The sequence below is a fragment of the Amia ocellicauda genome, chromosome 10 (genome assembly GCF_036373705.1).
Source record: "Amia ocellicauda isolate fAmiCal2 chromosome 10, fAmiCal2.hap1, whole genome shotgun sequence".
NCBI classification, from domain to species: domain Eukaryota; kingdom Metazoa; phylum Chordata; class Actinopteri; order Amiiformes; family Amiidae; genus Amia; species Amia ocellicauda.
In genome coordinates, this window is record NC_089859.1 from 5,911,450 (window position 1) to 5,932,281 (window position 20,832).

Below are 20,832 nucleotides of genomic sequence, written 5' to 3' on the forward strand. Positions count from 1 at the left end.
CTTTGGCGCAAAGTCATCAACGTTTTATTTTAAAGTCTGACCGACGCGGTATGGTAATAATAATGCTTCTTATTAAGTCGGAGGGAAAAAGGGCAGTGATAAATGGTTTAAGGTAAGGTTCTAATTGCACTAGAATGGAATGAAACATATTAATGGGTATCTTTTGCAGTACGAAATTAAAGAAGCACATTTCTGTTCGGGTAGACTAATTTATGCCTTATGAAAAACTGGTGCAATATCCTCAGCGGCTTAATATAGCCAGTTGTAGCTTGAAAGTAGGATAATGCAATGCAGCTTACACTTAAATTACATACTGCACAACAATAGTAGATTCATTGTGGCTATTGAGTTTAGCAATATTAATATTTTTTAATAGACAAACAGACTGACATTCATCCATGCTGTTGAATTCACTGTTAGCTTTACTTTACTATAGAGTCCACATCAAACTGCAATACCAACCCCCTTTGTAGTTCAGGATTAGTTTCTCTGACTTATCGGTGTGCTGTGTGCACAAAATCATGACTTTCCATCACACCAGTTCATTTTAGTTAACAAAACAAGAGTGAATGAATGAATTGGGCAACTGATCCACTTATTTGTAGCGACCTAAACTTACACACTATTTCCTAGAACAGAGGTTAAAATTCTTAGTGGTCATGTTGCCTAAAACCCCCTGATTAGCGAGCGTGTCTTGAACAGGTTGCGACCGATGTCATTTACCTGGTTACGGTCAGATATTACTGCATGAAATGAAAAACAAGATGTCGTGCCATTAGAATCTGATTAGTAATTTGTATCTTTTTTGTGAGAATTAACAGAATCCCTCTTTTTAAAAGTCTGACTTGATTACCAATTTGCATTTTTAAAGAGGCTTTATCCCTGCCAAGGCCGCTTTGCTTCAGTCCTTTCAATTGATGTGTCTGACTAGAATTGTTTATGCCCGGAATATGACCAGCTTAATGCGCTCTGCTGCATTAAAATGTGAAACTCCCCAGCTTTTCCAGCTGATTCCATTGCCACGGGTGTGTTTTAATATTTGTTTTCTCTTTTATGTCATGACAGATGACTGAATATAAATACACTACTCCAACTATAGAGACTGACAAGGAAATATGCCGTGAGACTGTTTTTGGGGATGGAAGGATTACTATTGCATATTTTACAGCAAAAGCATTAAATATGGTGTAAGCTACATTATTGAAACTTAGGTTCACAACCAACATTACTTTTTTGTTATTCTTTAAGTTTTTTTCCCCCCCTTTTCTTTTTTCTAGGTTGCAGCTGCATAATCGCTCCTGTTAAAAGAGATTCCACAGCTATTTCCAAAAACATCAAAATAAAGCAAACGAAAACATGCCATCTGCCATTTGTGTGAAATAATTATGTGTTATTTAAAGGCCCAACTTCAGTCTCACAGTACATCTTCATTATAGGATGTATTCGTGTACATGGTGGAGCAAAACGTTAGGTGTTCGATTTTAGCTTGGAATTAATTTTAATGAATCTCAATCACAATTAGGCTGTTGGATTTGAATACAGAACGTGAACCATACCTTTTATACTGCAGGGCAGGGGGTGAGGGGTGAAACAGGATTGTGCAGCTGTCTTGAGGGAAATGACAGGACTGGAATTACCTGAAGTATAATTTCTGTTTGCATCTTCCAAGATTGTCTGTGAAACTCTTGCACAATGATCATTCGTCTGTGTTCCTCGTTTAGTCACAGCATGGGTCCCAGGCATGTACCATGGTTTAGCACAGCAGGTTAATTTACATCAACAGATATTTTGAAAGTAACTGATTCAACAAGGGTAAAAAGTAAATGGCAATATGACAGGGTTTGGCAAATGAAGTAATGAGCTGCTTAATTTTTGTGTCTGTGTGTGTGCAGAACTTAGACTAATGCATTGGAGACACCACTGGAAAAAGCCAAGGTCGTGCTTTGGAAAGTAATACCATGCATGGATAGAGAAGGTCTTTCCATTAAAGGAGATTTTATCACTTCAAAACAGACCTTCTTCGCAGGTTGCAGTTCAATGCATGACAGGAAGCTCAAGGTCATGAGCAGGATTTATCGACTTTCTTCGCAAGTTTTGGGTTCCACTGCCCCAATTCCGTTAACAATCAGACTCCCTTATTGATTAACGAGGTTTGTGTCAAAACACACCTTAACAACACGTTTAGTTTCTTAGCCGTTGTGTGGCTTCAGACCCTTTCTGAAATTGTTACGGATTTTAGAAGTCTTATGCACATACAAATGCGTGGGGGTGAGTTATTTATACTTCAGGCACTCCCAAGAAAATGCCATCAGAAGTAATTTGCAGTTGAAACCGTCTTTGAAGCACAAAACTCAGAAAAGGCTTTCCATGATGAGATGTTGGTCATTTTAATGTTCTCATTTGCTCAACCCATCCTTTATTGCATTATTAAGAGCATAGCAAAATTGTTTGACATTCTGATCTTTAAAGAAATAAACTAACAAGTAAGGTGTAAGAGCATGAACTACTTACAGGGTTCTTACTTTCCTGAAAAGTCGGAGAAGTGATTTGAAGAGGCATCGCCACTAACTTGAATTACTGAAGTGTCTGATGCATTAGAAGTGGTTCCACACCACTCTTCACATCATATATGAAGACGACCATCACGCCATCTAGTCCGTACAGAGAAGCTGGGAAGTTAAATTGAGTAAAAAAGCTGTTCATCATCCATTTTTAGATAGCAGGTTAAGAAGGGTAGTTTTTTTCTATAAAACAGCTATTCTTTTTCAATTAGTCCTTGTTCTTAATTACGAGACACCTAAACCCTGATTTTATTCAATGCCTTTCTATTCACTCAGCCTCAGGTCAATTAGTGTGAGGTTAGATTGGAATTCTTTGTTGAGTAACGACTTACTTTTCCTTATTTTAGCGTAGGTAATGCACAAGTGATTGTCACTTAACCTTATGGCCAGTGAGTCATGTTCTCTCTCTACTGTTTCCAAACACACCCTGGAGGAAATCACAGACGTTGAAAATCCATGGGTTTCCTTTTGAACAGTACAATATCAGTAAAGATGGTCGATGATTGGCTTGAGCTTCACACAGGAGAAATATTGGCTAAATAAATGTGCAGCTAAAAGGGTAAATCCAGCTTTAGTGTTGACTTTCAAAACTTCAGTAAAAGCATGAAATTCAATTGCCACAATACCTCGCTTCCTGTAACAAATAGAGAATAGTCTTCCTTTTGCCTGCGTGACCATATTGGAGTGCTGAAAAGCAGTGTAGATTAATATGGGAAAATAATTAAAAGCATAAGAGCTCAACTATTGAGCAGTAAAAGCTACACACCACATAGGCTGTTGTTTTAAATCAATACAGAAAGATGACCTCCGAATGTAATATTTAATTTTTATTCTTTAAATATCCGGATGTTATTCCAAAATGTCAAATAAGATATGCTGATTAGACACACCTTTGTACTTTAGAAACGCTCCTAGGGGAGTTTCTAACAGCAGCATCTCAAATAAAATAATATAATAATACATACAAAATCTGTAATTTCCCAATTGTACATACATATATTTTATCTCATTAAAGAGCTGTGCCTGAAGTTAACAGTCTTTTTAAGTCAGTTTTCCACAAACAGCTTATATCCTAAAGCAGGCTCATTTTTTGTTTCGCCATGAAAATGTTTCTGACTGAAAGAGCTTCAAAGAACCTCTTTTGTATCATCAATTTGTATAAAACAGTCTCATTCAGGCTGGGAGCTCTCGTTCTGCAGTGTTAGTGACATCATCAGACGGGCGAAGATGCCAGGGCTGAGTTTTAACACTGACTTGGTCGGTAATCGTAAATATTAGTGCTAGTTTTAGGGTGAAGGCAATTACTTTGCACAGTCAAAGCCTGTTTCCCATGGGGATTACACATGCATTTGTTTTCATTTTCCTCAGGCTTTACAGTTGCCAAGATTTAGCCTTCCTTAGGAGAAAAGCTTTTTTAATTTTTTTTTTGTAATACACTGATTTTTTTTTTCTTTTTTAATCTATGGCAGGCTTGCAGTGTATTTAAAATTAATGCTTTAGCTCTTTGACTTATTTTTCAACACTTTCACATATGAACTGCCCCTGAAATCCCGCTGTGCTTCCTCTTTTGGACAAAAGCTGCTGTCGATAGCGAGGTAAAATGAATTCACACTTTGGTCGAACCACGGTACAGTGCACTCGAGAGGGGACAGAACCAGAACCAGTCTTTGATGAAAAAAGTTCTATTGCCCAAGTTACAAAGGCATTGTTATCGCAGTAGATCTCACATTTACTGTGTTTACACACAACACTTCACTGCAGCATCAGTTAAAACTGTTACATTTGGAAAATACATCTGTGTTTTCTGTCATTAGGAGAAAGTGATGTAAAGATGATTGGGAGAAAATGGGAAAATATATTAAAATGTATTCTAATGTTAAATCTAATAAAAAAATATATAATTATAATTGAACATAGGCAAATACATATTTTAGGTATGCTTTACATATCACTGCATACAATTAACTTACTATAAAGTTTGATTACTATAATAGAAAAAACAAAACAATATTACTGGTAGATATTTATCACTATCAACTCCTCAGCATGTTTTCTTTTCTCCTACAAAAAACATATGCTATGAAAACTAATATATTTGACAAATAAAGAACTCATAGGGATGATTTCAAGATATCTCTGAAATTCCCCTGATCTAATTTGTCTTAATTACATATTTTGAATGGTTTGCTTTGAATATTTCATGCTTCTAAGGCTTGTTAAAGGTTCAACTGGATTTTTGTCCATGTGCTTTTGAAACTCTACTGTTGGTTAATATAGATTTTCTTCTTTGGAAACAACACAGATATAAATCATCAGCTTCTCCAAGACATATTTCTTCTAATTTTGTTCTCTGAGTCATGTGGATGGGGTCCTTATGCTTCTCGTAATGGGAATACATAATTTTCACCTCAAGGCACTATCCAACAGGCAGTTCCAACATCTGGCTGACGCTGGTATATGCTACAGCTACCTAATATGTCATGTCTGGTAATCTAGTGGATAAGCAGGGCAGCAGGGTGGAGTAGTGGTTAGGGCTCGGCACTCTGGAGCGGAGGGTCGTGGGTTCAGTTGTTGTACCCTTGAGTGAAGTATTTACCTTGATTGCTCCAGTAAAAAGACAGCTGTAGAAATGCGTAATTATGTAAATATAATGGTATATAATGTAAGTCATCCTATTTATGGGCATCTGTTAAGAAAAATAATGTGGATGAACAGTTAGGGTTTCAATTTAGTATTTGTGTCATTTGTGTTGTTTTATCGCACATCCCTTTTTCTCGTAAAACACACATTACATTTTTAGTGAAGAGCCCAAACAGTTAGCTTTAATAGGGGAATACATTTTCAGCTAATTTTAGAAAAGCACTCCAATAATTTCTTCAGCAACTGTGTATTAAAACAGAAAATGTATTCATACTGTAATTTTGTATTTTTTTCTTCTTCTTTTTTTTTTTTTGGTTTCCCTTCTTAGAGCGTAAGTGAATTTGGGCTGGACATCATTGAGACCCCAGAGGGAGACAAGTGGCCACAGCTCATTGTCCAACAAAATCTCGACCGGGAGCAGAAGGATACATTTGTGATGAAAATTAAAGTGGAGGATGGAGGGACGCCACCAAAATCCAGCACAGCCATCCTTCAGGTTACGATCTCAGATGTCAACGATAACCGCCCTGTTTTCAAGGAGAAGGACGTTGAGGTGAACGTTCCCGAGAGTGCCCCAATCGGGACTTCGGTCGCCCAGCTTCACGCTACAGACGCCGATCTGGGCTCAAATGCTCAAATCCACTTTTCTTTCAGCAACCAGGTTTCCAGTGGAACAAAAAGACTCTTTGCAATCGATAGCACCAGTGGCCTGATCACAATCAAACAGCCCTTAGACAGGGAGGTGAATCCAGTTCACAAACTCATAGTGCTGGCAAGCGATGGCAGCTCGACCCCGTCACGAGCGACAGTGTCCATCAATGTCACCGATATCAATGATAATGTTCCATCAATAGACACGCGCTTTATCATGAACCCTGTAAATGGCACGGTCCTACTGTCTGAAAATGCTCCTCTGAATACGAAAATTGCTCTGATCACAGTGATGGACAGAGACTCTGATTTGAATGGCAAGGTCACTTGTTACACGGACCACGATGTCCCCTTTAGTCTGAAGCCTGTTTTTGATAACCAGTTCCTACTAGAAACAGCAGCGCCTTTAGATTACGAGGCGACGCGGGAATATGCCATTAAAATAGTGGCGTCTGATTCAGGGAAACCCCCTCTGAACACCTCAGCGATGGTCCTGATCAAAATCAAGGATGAGAATGACAACGCACCAGTCTTCCCTCAGCCTGAGATTCAGTTGTCCATCCCAGAAAACAATGACCCAGGGACACAGTTGATTAAAATCAGTGCCACTGATGCAGACAGTGGCAGAAACGCTGAGATCAGTTATTCACTGGGATATGATGCCCCTTCGGTTTTTAGTATAGATCGGCGATCAGGCATCCTGTCTGTAGTGAGAAGGCTGGACAGGGAAAAGCAGGACAAGTACGCCTTCACTGTTATAGCCAAGGATAACGGCACTCCTCCTCTACAGAACAATGTTACCGTGAAGGTGTTGGTCCAGGACGTTAATGACAATAGTCCAGCCTTTACTCACAATGAGTACAATTTCTATGTGCCTGAAAATCTGCCACTATACGGCACAGTGGGTTTGATCACAGTCACCGACGCAGACACTGGTGAAAATGCAGTTGTTACCCTTTCAATATTAAACACCAATGACAATTTCATCATTGACCCTAAGACCGGTGTTATCAAGCCAAACATCACGTTTGACAGAGAGCAACAAAGCTCGTACACCTTTATGGTGAAGGCAGCGGATGGCGGGAGACCCCAGTCTTCCTCATTTGCTAAAGTGACTATAAATGTCGTAGATGTAAACGACAACCGTCCAGTGTTTGTCATCCCCTCCTCCAATTACTCGTACGATTTGGTTCAAACCACCACCAGTCCTGGCTCTGTGGTCACCAGAGTCTTTGCCATTGACAATGATACGGGCATGAATGCGGAACTGCAGTACAGTATCATTCGTGCGCCCTCCAAGAGCATCTTTTCCATTGATAAGACAACCGGGAACATCACGTTGCAGGAGAAGATCGGTTCGTCAGATCAGGGCTTGCACACGCTGGTGGTGAAGGTGAAAGATCGAGGTCAGCCCGAGTCACTGTATGCCATTGCTGTGGTCCACTTATACGTCAACGAAACCGTTGCCAATTCCACCTTCGTCCAGGAACTGGTGCGCAAAAGCATGGAGACCCCTCTGGGACGTGCCATAGAGGAGAACGAGGTGGCGCCCCAAACCAACGGCTATGTCATCGTGGTCATCGCCATCATCGCAGGCACTATGACAGTCATCCTGGTCATCTTCGTCACGGCACTGGTGCGCTGCCGGCAGACACCGAGGCACAAGGTGGTGCAGAAGGGCAAACAGAGCGGGGAGTGGGTGTCACCTAATCAGGAAAACCGACAGATCAAAAAGAAAAAGAAGAAGAAGAAGAGGTCGCCAAAGAGCCTCCTGTTGAACTTTGTAACGATCGAGGAATCGAAGCCAGATGACCCCTCCCATGAGCACATCAATGGCACGCTGGACCTCCCCGTGGAGCTGGAGGAACAGACTATGGGGAAGTACAACTGGGCCACTACACCTTCCACCTTTAAGCCCGATAGTCCAGACTTGGCCAAGCACTACAAATCCGCCTCTCCTCAGCCCACCTTCCAAATCAAACCAGAGACGCCTGTGCCCCCAAAGAAGCACCACGTCATTCAGGAGCTGCCCTTGGATAACACCTTTGTGGTTGGTTGTGACTCCCTCTCCAAGTGTTCTTCTAGCAGTTCAGACCCCTACAGCGTCTCAGAGTGCAGCTGCCAGGGAGGCTTCAAGACACCCGGGCCAATTCACACACGACAGGTAATTCAGAGCTTCTAGCTGCCTCTTACCTCTGTCCTACTCCTGAGCTCCTCCCGGGCTCTGCCTGTCTTCTGTCTGTCTCTGTTGTGGGGGGAGGTGGGGTGGGGGATTGGGGGGGGATTCGAAACCCACATCAAACTCAAGGCTCTGCAGTGTCTATCGCAGAACAATCCGCCACCTCTACAGGCCCTACAGGGAGAGAGAAACGCTTCACGTGTGCCCGTCTTCGCCCTAGGTTAATGCAGTGCATATTTGAATAGTTGGAGTAGATGGGATCCGTAGATGGCAGTGTGGCACTTTTTCCCTGCTCGCAGGAAGGGAGGACGTGAAGTATGTAAAAGCTGCTCTGTATTGCAGCCGTATGGATTGTTAATACTGAGGAGGGGATGTAAGCAGGAACTTGCACCAACCTTAACAACACTGTGTGTACAAAAACCTTGGCAATCTAGGCAGGGTGCAAAGTAATAACACCTTTCAGGATACATTAAGTAGGTCGTACTGCTAATAATGCCCGTGTTAGCTGTGTTCTCTGAGAAAGGAGTGCAAGCCCAAGGTCTAGCATAGGCAAGAATATATAAGAAAGACTGCAGGATGCTGCATCGTGACGGGAAGATTGCACTGATGTGTGGGCTTTTAAGAGACTCTTGACTGACATATTAAAACAGAGAATACCTGACTGTAGCAAAGGGGCTGAGGTAGCATCAAATGTACAGGTTTGTCTTGCTTAAATTGTGTGTTTTTTTTTAAGCAACGCAATACAATTAAATAAATAGGATTTTGCAGCAAGGCATAACCCTGTCCAACGTCATTGGCATTTATGTATGTATGTCTATATGCATTTATTTCTTTATTTTTGTTTTATGATCCACCTTCAATCTCTGGCGTAAAGCGGGGCATAACGGCAAATTTATACACAAAGCGATTGTTCCTATTGAGGCGATAGCCGGTGTCGTTCTGGCGTTTTTATGAGTGAGAGATTCATTAGAATACCTGTGTGTGCAGCTTACCCTTTCTGAGCGAAGTGCCAACTGTAAAGTGCCTAATAAATAAAAGCAGGAAAAGGAAATAAATGTAAATTAGGCCCGAAGACAGGCTGCAATCCCTGCAGAGACGCAAGCTCCTCTGTGTGGCCGTGACGGAGGAGTCTTTTGGTCTGTAAGGTCTTAGAGAACAAGGTTAAGGGAGATCTGTGTAGTTAACGTGGACAATAGACAACGGCAAAGCACAATTGTATAATAGTTTCGTGCTGAGGGGTTTTGTACATTCGTTTTACATGTAAAAACGCATACTTAACATTTGAATTGGACAGAGAGGACTTTTTGAAGACAGCTTGAAGGCAGAACAAGTATAATTCCAAGGTCCCTTAAAAAATCGAATGTAATTACCCAGTGTCAAGGACAATAAGGATTTATTTACATATATAAACACATACATTCACATATTCACACAATACACTATAAGTGTGGGTCTTCAGTTCACAGCTTTTATTCAGTGCATGCCGTGCTTGACAGAACACAAGGCGGCTTCTTATTGATTTTTGTCCTTGACCGTGGTATTAAAATTCTTTCATTGCTGACAAATGACTTACATATTTACAGTTTTTCTTTGTGTTTTGCTGTTTTGTAGAATATTGCTGTGTTTGTGCGAAAAAGATACTCTGTTCTCGAGTGTTTGTAGGGCCTCCGAGCTTCAGTCCTAGTTGTACCTCGCTCCTCTCCCAGGCTGCTTTACTCGTACCTACAGGGTCATGCAAATGTTTCGGTATTGATGTGCCGATTGTGTGCAGTTAATTTTCTTCCAGCCTGACATTTCAAAGCAAATGAAGCGCTGTCATGTGTGCTAGTTTCTTTGTAGTTCTTACAAAGACAAATTATATATACTTTTTTCCCCATTCCATTTAAAATATGAACTCTCCTCAGCTCCCACACCTTTTGGCGTTCTCAATTCTTCTCTGCCCTGTTCCCCTGTAAACAATACCAACAACATAGTCACAGACCGATAGTGTGCATGGTTAGTTAAGGTGACACCTACACATCAGTTGATATGATTATAATTGTTGTTTTTAAACCCAGTTAAGAGTAATGTATTGCCATGCCATGTTATTTGTAAGCCTTTTTAAATGGGTGGATTATAAAGCAACACAAAATACTGGATTGTACTCCAATAGTCAGCTTCTCAGAATGGCTTACCTTTTTCCTTGGTTATCTGTGCCCTAGTACTTTATAACAATTGGGACGACAATGTATTTCAGAGTCTTCCTGTAATTTTCCATGCTTTAACATACAGGTTTTAGGTAAACATTGGGAACAGCCATTTTCTCCAGAATTGCATTTTGAAGTGAAGGACTTTCACTCAGCGGTTAAAATAACAAACAAAAAAACAAAACAAAAGCTAAAGAAACACAGAACAATTGAAATGATTGATTTTTAATTTACATCTTTTCATAGTTGCCCAATTCAAAGTGCTTCACAATATGTTTCTACACAGAATATCCTCACGCCTAGCATTATGCCGGCTCTTTTACAGCTTTTCAGCTAAAGCAATGCGATACGAGTGATCTCAGTAACTGGACCTCCTCTGACTGCGCTGCAATTTTTCATGTTTGTTCTCTGTATTTGTTTTGTACGCCCTCACAATGGGAGCACAACTTTTTGTTGTTATGTCCCAACGTCCATTCGGAAGCTGCATTACAGCAATCCTGTTTGCAACTTTTGTTTATCCCAGTAAAGGTTGATGCCGCCTCCATCTGCCAGCTGCTTACTTTGGGTCTTAACATCTCGACGCTGGATTAGGAGGGAAATAATTTGTTCTGAACATTGTACACCAGAGCCAGCGTAGTTGTAGTGTAATACCCGCACAATCTCCAAAGAAACGCACCATTGTTCTTTCATTAGGAAAAATTAAAAGCATTGGCTTTGCAGCTCATCCTTTCACTGGATTTGTCTTTTTCAGGCTTTTCAATCGAGCACCAGCCCTTCGAAAATCCCCTCCTCTCTCTCTCTGAGCACAAGTGCCGTTTCCGCTGGCGCTGAGATATATCATTCCCTGACCTCTCACAGGGTTAGATTTGACTTGAGACTTTTTCATAGACAGGCAACAATTAATGAACGGCATATTGCGTTACTGTGACTTCATTTATCAGGCTACCTGATTAATATTCTGCATGTTTCCTCAGTTCTGTTTAAGGGAGCAAGGAATGCCTCCAGCATGTAAATAACCCACTGTGGATTGCTTTTGATGCAATCCTCAAGCAGCAATAACAATCCTGAGATATTCTCAAACTGGATCTCTTCGGTGGGCTGCGCAGTTCTTGCTCTCGTTTCTAACTTTGCAAAAGTTTTTGTTTTAATGTTAGTGCTCAGAAGCCTTGACGTTTCTGTAATTGATCATGGATTTTGAATTGATAAACCAGCAGAATGTTACTGCTGCTGTTTGACAGATATTTAGTGGTTATTTGATTACAGCAAGGTGTGGATTATTCTGTATTAGTCATTGCCCATCCAAACTATTTTGTGCACCTTTTGTGTTTATAAAAGGGTGACAAAAGAGGGCAGATGGTGAGTCAGTCACATATTTTAAATGATAGACAACCAGAATAAAAACATTAAAATATAAGAATACTATTGTGTTCTTATGTCTCATCAGAACATTTAACCCATATCTGTTTGTGAATCTCTGTCAATACTGAAGCTTAATTCAGTTCATAATTAGGACAAATCTCTTGAGAATGTACATTCCTTTTATAAAAAAAAGCTCAAGTACTTTATTTTGTCGCCCAATTGTGATTGAACTTATGGAGTACCTGATAATGGTGACTCATTGTACTAAGTCAACAGCAAATTAACAAGCAATTGAAAAAAAAATCACTCAAATTGGGTTAGACTTACAATATACAATGCCCATGGAAGAAAATGGTGTTCATAATTCCTCTCTCCCTGTCAAAAGCGTTGCAAGTTTGAAATCGCAATTGAGGTGTCAGGCATTACTCTAATAATAATAATAGTAATTTCACCTGCTGTACTTTCTCCAGATGCCACCATAATAACCTGTTAGCCTCCTTTTATTTCTTTAGGATGGAAAAATAGCAAATTTCCCAACGATATCCATACTTCTGTAAGCACAAACATATTGCTCGTAACCCGAATGGTTGAATTTGAGCCTTGGAAATCTTTCTTTCTTATTCTCTCTTTGTTTTTTTCTGAACCCAGATAATCTCAAGTCGAGCAGCTGTTAAATTGTCTACTTTTAAGATAGGGTTTCTGGGGGCTTCTTTCCAGTTCAACATGAAATGAGGTATCCGGCCTACCTTCACACAGAAATGTATGAAAGCTTAGCAAACTTGTAAAGCTCATTGTCATATCCCACTAGAATTTCAATAGATTCCTCTGAAGATTAGCAATATGAAAAGAGTCCATAACTGCTTTGTTATATCTAAACTCCCTATCAGTTCCCTATGAACGCCACCCACCCATAGAAAAGGGCCGGTGAAAACCCCTCCGTGATTAATGTGTGTTTATCACATTATTTTACTTCCTGCTTCAAAGTGTATAAGACACTGGGTGACCTTTCTACGGATCACAAGTCTGAGCAGTAAAAGCTTTGCCCTTGTATACTCTACTATTATCCACTTGACTCCCCCACAACAAAACAAACACAAAAAACATGTTTTTTTTTTTTTTGCAATTTAAGAGTTACAATAAAATAAACACTCTTAGTACCCTGGTATCCCTTGATGAAAGAGCAAAAAGGGTATTAGGCCAGATGGTCCACCTTTCCCCCTCTCTTCTGTAGGCTTCTATGCTTATTGAGAAGCACATCGCAAGTGATTTGGAAAGATTACTTAAAGCCTTGACTTTGAATTAATGAGGCACAGAAAGTGGAGTAGGGAGCACGGCAGATTCTGTTAAAGTGTCCCGTGGCCTCATAACAATTAGAGAATTGGAAATGTATTTGGTAATCAACCTAAGGATTTATTCATTTAAGAATCCCTGGGGCAGAACAGTCAATAAATCCCTTACAATACATTTTTGTTTCGTAATTGAGTTACAAAAGGTGATTGGATTTCACTCCTCTCACCCCAAAAGGAAACGATGCGTCACGACTGGTCACTGTGACCTGCCATGGTTTAGTTCACGATTGGATTGAGTGAGAATCTAGTTTTTTGTTGCTTTTTACTTCCCCGTATCATGTCAAGGTTGTGCAACTGAGTGAGGGTTTGGTGGGGGGCGGGGGTGGATCAAGTCAATTTAATTATATACATTTATATATAAACATATACAAGAGCCTCATTGCTTGATTGGTTGTCTGAGTATAATGGTCAAACCGGTGGCAGGATTTAGGTGAAGAGAAAAAGACCCATTTGCGATTTACTGAATTACTGCAATCCTGTTGCCCTTTGTTGCTCAACCTGCGATTGTGAAGGTTATTCCCTCTGGCAAATGGTTGCTCTAGGTTGCTTTTAACTGAATGCCGCATTTATAGTCATGACACATTAAACAAGTGCTTCCATAATAATACTAATAATACATTACACTTCTCCGCTGTAGTTGCATTTCAATTTCCCCTTCCTTAAACTGGTCTGATTTCTCCATTAGGAATTGCTGCAGCTGAGTTCAGATCCTATCTAGTGGCCTTTCTTCCCAGCAATCAGAAGCTATCTTATCTGAATATTATTACAGGTCCTTTTCTCTGGGTTTCTACAGTAACTGCCTGGCTCCACAGCTCCCCTCTCCCCTGCTTTTTCTCACCCAATGTAAGCCGCCTGCATTGCAGTTTCTGCTCTGCAATCTGCCGGCTCCACTCCAGCTCAGGTACTCACCATTAACTAGTCAAAACACATTTGCCCCCGTTTTGTTAAATTGTCCTCTTCCTGAACGCGTAAGGTTATAATCTTGTGTAAATACTATTTGTCCATCAAAACACTACAGCTTCAAATATTATTGACTCTGCTTTTTACCAGCTGGCATATTTCGCGGCTACGGCACAGCTTGCTACCTCTAATAAAACAGCTATTTTCTACATCGATTGATGTTTGTTGAAATAAAATAAATACAGATATAAACAATCCTGAAATACAAACAAAGCAGCCAACAACAAAAAGCAGTGACACTGCGTATATGCGCTGCATGCATTCGAGTCGTTTTTCAACCGGTTTAGTTTTGCACTGGATTTTGAGACTCGTAGGATGTTTGGAGACGGCGTTCTTAACTCTTGTGCTTCTTCACTGACTGACACAGCTTAAAGGCCACAGTACAAAGAGTGATTGTCTGACGAAACCAAACAAAAACTTGAGAAAAACATGCTGTCTGTGGAAGGAGCTCTGTTCTATTTGTATTTGTAAATAGGTTGATATCACAGAGTTGTAAACAACAAGTGGTATACGCTTTCAATTGAGTTCCTAGTCGAATAATAGTACAGTATGCTCAAGAATTAATGGCGGGGAGGGGGTAACTTATGCATCATAACTTATGAACATCCTAAATAGCCTAAACGCTAGTTGTAGCCATAGCACGGGCTTCACCATTGATCTAAGTCTCCCTGCTGCCCCATTCGCTCGCAGTCATTTGTTTCTGTGAAGTTCAGTTCGCCCTTGTTTTCAAGGAGGTGGGCCCGGTGCCTCCAGGGAGGAGAGGCGGGGCTGCACAAGGACAAATATAGTAGTGGTGATCTGAAGGAATTTCCCGGGTAGCAGTTTTATAGGAGTTTTCCTCTCGTCTTTTCTACAATAATAAAAAAGGAGGTTAAGACAGGAGTTCTTCATCCATCATTGTATCTCTCTGGACGCCAACTCACCCCATGCGTTGAGGCCTTAAAGACCTGAATTAGTATGCAAACCTTGGTTTATGCTGAATATATAAGGTCATACAATGCAATTTAACCAGTCAAAGCTTTCCTTAGTAGCGTAGATGTTTATAATAACAATCATTTTAATAATAATAATGCCTTAAAGCAAGGGTGTCAGACTCCAGTCCTGGGAGGCCGCAGTGTCTGCTGGCTTTCTTTCCAGCCCAGCTCCTTAATTGGTCCAATTAAACAATTAACTGGATGAATTGTTCCCTTCTCTCCAGACTCTGAAATGTTCTGTGGGTTCAAAGCTTTCAGTCATCAACAAATTTTAAAGGTATCGGCTATAAAAAATAAAATAGGAAAGTTCTAGATAAGCCTACGTGAGAAAATAATGACACTAATTAAGTAATTTGAAGCTCCTGTTGGAACATAAACCAGCAGACACTGTGGCCCCCCAGAACTGGAGTTTGACACCCCTACCTTAAAGGGTAAATCAAAACTGCAGAACAAATACAACAATAACTGCACTACCCTAACGCTTTGATTGCGTTTAATAGTCATATAATAATAGAATGTTCTAATTTCCATTTAATGAACACAACTATAATGGTCTAGAAGTGTCACGGGTTATGAAGCGATATGGGTATTTTTGGAAAGGAACCTATTTTCCCTGCACCCCCCCTACACACACACACACACAATACTTCTTTAAGGATCTGTAAGTAAACATCAGGACCTGACATCAGTACATCCAAATCCAGTCCCGTGGCTCCTAGGAGACCGCAGTCTGATTGGTACAGCGACATTGTGACATTTTTTGGGAGCATTCTGTTTCTATTCAATGATTACATACCATCAGAGAAACAACCTAGACCCGGTGTGATTGTATTCCTGCTCTGTTCTTTCAACATCAAAACAAACAGAAAGAAAAGGCGGTGAACTTCAGAACGGCTGGATCAGGTTTTTCTCACGATGTATTTGCGTATACTTTATGTACTTATTTGAATAACAGTGCTTCCCAAAAGTGCACAACTGCAGAATATTGTGAAACGCATAAAATGCCACCAGGCAAGGCAGTCTTTCATGTGGAGCCAACCTAACATCTCCGGGGGTATTTTTAGAAAGACATATAAACTGCATCACTGGCCGATGTCGTTTAAGGTGCCCCAGCGATTGAAACATGTTTAATTTCTCAAACTAACAAGTACATGTTAGCTGCGAATCGATGTAATCCTTCCATTGAAAATACTTTGGCTAAGCCGTTTTATTTGTACCATGTTTTACAGGCTGGAGTCCTTTAAAGGTCATTGTTTGTGTCACACTAACCTCCCATTGCTGCATTTGAACATTGTTTAATATGCATCCCTTCCCTTCAGCCCCCTCTCTGATCTGTAATGTAAACGGCTGTTGTCTGAATCCACCTATAATCTACATTATTTCCTTTTTGCATGTGATGAAAAGGAAATTTGCATACATGTTGCTCTGGAATAACAAAACAATAACAACAACAACAAAAACATTTTTATGATTTTATTCTCTCAGAATGACTTCCTGGATTTTGTATCTACTATTAACTGCCAGTTTCAAACTGACTTACTGTTCAGTTCATGCAAAGAGCCTGTAGTATCGTCATTTTTACTCCCTCTGCTAGAAAAGCAAAAAAATAAACGGAAACAGCAATATGTGTGCTTCAGTGCACCTAGTGAAATCACAGCTAGCGTTGGCGCAAGTGCCTGGAATCCAAAGAGTCGGTTTCTATTAAGAAACTCATTAAGTACCCTGCCGATATGCAAATGTGCATCGGTGGACAACTGTTAGCACAGAAGAGAACTTGTGCTGCATAAGCAACCCATATACTCCTATAAACCACTTTTGCACATTTCTCTAGCGAGTTTAGTCATAGTTTATTTATTTATTTGTTTGCTGATTCACGTTACGATTTTTAATACCCACAGCAGTCTAATATAATTGTCTTGATCTAACTTCAAAGATTAAAAATAAAAAAAAGACTTGCTTTATTATTATTATAACAATATTTTCATCACATCTTCTACTTTATTATGTAAGGAATGCTGAAATCAATGTCTGGTAGAGAAGTGCCTGCTCTTGATCTTTGTCTGTTTGTTGTGCACCCCATTAGGCGTTTTAATGATTTCTTTCCTTCTTTCGCGAGGGGAAGTGTATTCATGTTCTGATTGAGAAAAGCTGGTTGTCTTTTTGTCTTGAGCACGAGGGTGGGTGCTGCGTTAGCGTGGTGGACAATAGCAAAAAAAAAGTAGGGCAGTTTTGCATGCGGTTAAAAGTATAATGTGGCAAATATTATTTTGCAAAATGGTATTCTTCAAGGAAACCTGGCATTTTTAGTGGATTGCCTTGAAGAATGCTTTTTACTCTCAAATGATTGATCTAGTTTGTATTTCTATTGTACACAAATACACACTTAAGATTAGCCATTACACAGAACTCCATGATAATGTAACTACAAACTACCTATATCTATCTGTCTCTCTATATTACAGGAGACGTCTCTGAAACCACCACTCTATGGCACACTCTATGGCACAGGTACAGCACGCTCCCACAGGATAAAAATCAATCTCTAGCTGGCAATACCTAGAGAGAGAGAGGAAGGCACTGACTGAAGAGATGAAAAAAACAGTAGAAAAGGTTCGACAGTCCTCAAGCAAGACCCTAGATTTGTTTCAAGGAGTCCGTTTAGAGAACGCACTGAAATTCACGTGTCGTCTTGCTGCCAACTTGAAACAGTGTCGAAACTCTTGTAGTGGATTTTGGGGGTGGTGGGGGGAGGGGGGGGCGATTTTTGCTTTTGTCTTGTTTCCTGTTGTCTTTCTGTTCCTATATATACAAGAGACGACTGTTTGTTTTGATCTGAATTACCAGTATGTGAGTTTGGAACCTCGGAGACTGTTTACAACGGTCCTCCGCTTGGCAAAGAGGCAGAACGATAATGTAAAATATGTTTATATGTGTATATGTATATTTTAGCACAGCCATAATGGTACTTTATTTTATGTTATTTTGCCTTGGTTAATGAAATTGACCCTTGACTCGCCTTATGGCTACTTTGCTTTCCACCTTTTCATTCCCATTTCCACTGTGGTCTCGTTGCGGGTCAGTGACCTTCTCATGAGCGCCGCAGGGTCTGCCACGCTGACTCTGTGCCCACTCACAATGTGACTATTCTACCATAATTCCCCCTTCAGTGCAATCCCTCCCCACAGCACTGCTTGAGTGCCAATATACAGTGTGGCTAACTCATTAATATGCATGACCTGCATTAGGAGGCGGGGCTAGTCTGGGTTGCACTTCTCGCAGACTTCAATAGCTCACAGGCACACTACAGGCTGTTCCAATAAGTCACAGGCAACGTATTGTGGAAGATGCAGTCAAGTAACTTGAGCCAAGTTATGATCTTGTGTGAGCAAAGGCTCTGGCTGCAGACATCCATGTACAACATTGAAGCAGGCAGACACAGTCATCTCTGTAACTGCAGAGAAAAAAAAAAAGTGCTTTTTACTTGTGTATTTTAGTCAACTGTTGAACAGAAGACCTAAATGAACTATTTATTCAATATTATATATTTACTATATATATATATATATATATATATATATAGCAAATATACTATAAAAGAACGTGACTCAAAAATAAAAAACTAATCCGTCTCTAGGGAGGTGGATGGTGTTTTTAATGCACTTATTTATGTATGTATTTATTTACATGTATTTATTAATTTATTGTAAAAGTAAAACACCAAAAAAAAAAGAAAAAGAAAAAAAAAAAGATCTCCAGATTAGTAGCAATAATTCAGGCTAGTTTCAGAGCTACACAAGTTGAGCTCTTTCATTTAGAGACACACAAATCTAAATAGACTCAACTCCCCTCGAAAAATGCACATCTGGAAATGAAAAATAACCTTTTTTAAAAAGCTTTAATATTTGATACTTGACTCAACATGATTTACCCATTTGCCAAGAAAAAAAACACTGAAGTGTCAGCTGGGTATCTGATAAAGATTCTCTTCCATATATTTATTTGTTTCTACGCTTTAAGGAAAACTCCCTGTATTGGGTCCGTTGCACATCCATTAATAGGAGCCTAAAGATTGCTTATGTGCTCTGTACAACAGTGTTACACCCTCTCATTGGACAGAGTGCGTCACAAGAGATTTGTTCTACTGTTAAAATGCAATAGCAATCCGTCAGCCCATACAATATCATGTTCCACACGTGAGAACATACTCTGTAAAATAACACATAGTCAGAACTGCCCAAGTCATTCTGATTTAATTTGTGTTTTCCCTGTTAAGTGAGGGGAGAAGACTGGATCCCCAAACATTTGTATCATGTGAAATACAATATGCAGCTTAAAGGATTATCTTCTCTTCTCTGTATCTTATTTTAAAATTGATTTGCCAATGTGTAAAAAAAAGAAAAGAAATGTACATACGAAATGTTTTGTTCATGTAATTTTTGGGCTTCTGGAACTTATTAAAGTCTTTTGCATTGTAATACACATTTCCATGAGTCTTTCTTACATTTGTGGTAATTATCCGACTTTTCAGCACATGTCATAACGCCAAGCATTCAGTCATGAAGTCCTTCATAATTCACACACAAACCCTCCCTTGTGAAACATCCCCCAATCTGTTTCATCGCCACTCTCTGTTCAGCTGCAAGAGAAGGCAGGTTGTTTCAAGCTTTTGAATTGTAGGCTTATCCACACAAATTGTGGCTTACTGAGATAACAAAACACATTATTAATAATTCCAAGTCATTTTCTGCATACTTAGGTTACCTGTATTGAATGTCTTTAGTAACATTTTTGTAAAATTTCACATGCCAGTTAGTCAGATGTTAGTTATTCTCATAGCTCTGGCAATGGCATATGTTGTAGTGTTATTATTATCACACATACAGTGATAACTACACAACCCACTTGAGCTACAGACACAGCTAAATGTCATAAATAGTGCCAAATAAAATGAAACCACTATTTGACATAAATGATGTGTGATATTATCAGGATTTTCTTTACAAGTTAAACAAAATAAAAAAAAAAGTATTGGGAAGATACACCAAAACTGAATAGGCATTACTATCTCAATTTGTATTCTTACCAATTGTGGCCACACGAATATGTACTTATATGAGTGATAAGTTTAAATATCATACATTTTTGTCCCACTTCCCTCCAGAATAACAAGTCAAAACATAGACTTGTGTGACTCTACAGTAGTAGTCTTCATTGCCTTTGCCAAAAAATATCCCTTCTTTAAGTATTGCTGGAATAAGCATTTCAATGTGTATCCATTCTCCCCCTTCACTGAATCTTTCATCCACTCCACGAATCAAAGATGCAGCCGTTTGCCTTATAGGTGATATCAGGCTCACAGCTGAGAAGACCTGTTTGGACTTGCCCAGTAAACCACACATTTCTGGTGACATTTCACACGAGACAATTAAGACTCAATGAATAATCGTTTACAAGGGGATTCATGTGTGGCTTGGTAGGAGTGGTTTAATTTGCAGGAGTGTTAAGCATATTCCTGACAATAAAATAATTTAAAAAAGCACAATGGTATGTGTTTACATTCTGGAACACCGACGACAGCAAAATAATTGTCTGTAACTCTTTCAGCACACTTTTATTGACTGGTACAGAGTGCTTAGATAGAAGTAGAGTAGTTTACTTGTTTACAATATACCAATCTGCTTAAAAAAAGAAAAGCTGTCCTCACTATTAGTTTATAATATTAGCAATGTTTATCAGTTTTGTGGATTTAGAAGCAAAACAATAACAAGCAAACGAAAGTGCATCAAAAAGTCAGGCACTGTAAGGTTGAGGAAGTAAAGTAAAAAATTAACACAACAAGTCAAACTTTCTGAGTGGAGTAATTGGGAGAATAGTTTTGAAGGGGAATGAATGGCTGTAAACAAGGTGACTTTTATGTTTCACACTTATTGAATCTCAAATCAATTGGTCTGCCATTGTTATGTTGTCCTTATA

The 20,832-nt window shown here is 39.6% G+C and overlaps 1 protein-coding gene across 2 annotated transcripts in view; it reads left to right on the top strand.

Moving 5' to 3' along the window:
• Positions 1–20,832, top strand: part of pcdh11 (protocadherin 11) — a 218,091-nt gene that overhangs the window by 13,159 nt on the left and 184,100 nt on the right. Inside the window, exons 3-4 of one of the 2 annotated variants that reach the window (XM_066714785.1) lie at positions 5,530–8,016; positions 17,322–19,328. In XM_066714785.1, the coding sequence (XP_066570882.1) occupies positions 5,530–8,016; positions 17,322–17,405 (2,571 nt within the window). In that variant the 3' untranslated portion in view covers positions 17,406–19,328. Of the gene's footprint in view, positions 1–5,529; positions 8,017–17,321; positions 19,329–20,832 lie in introns of those variants that run through there. The other variant, XM_066714784.1, reaches the window with a different exon arrangement.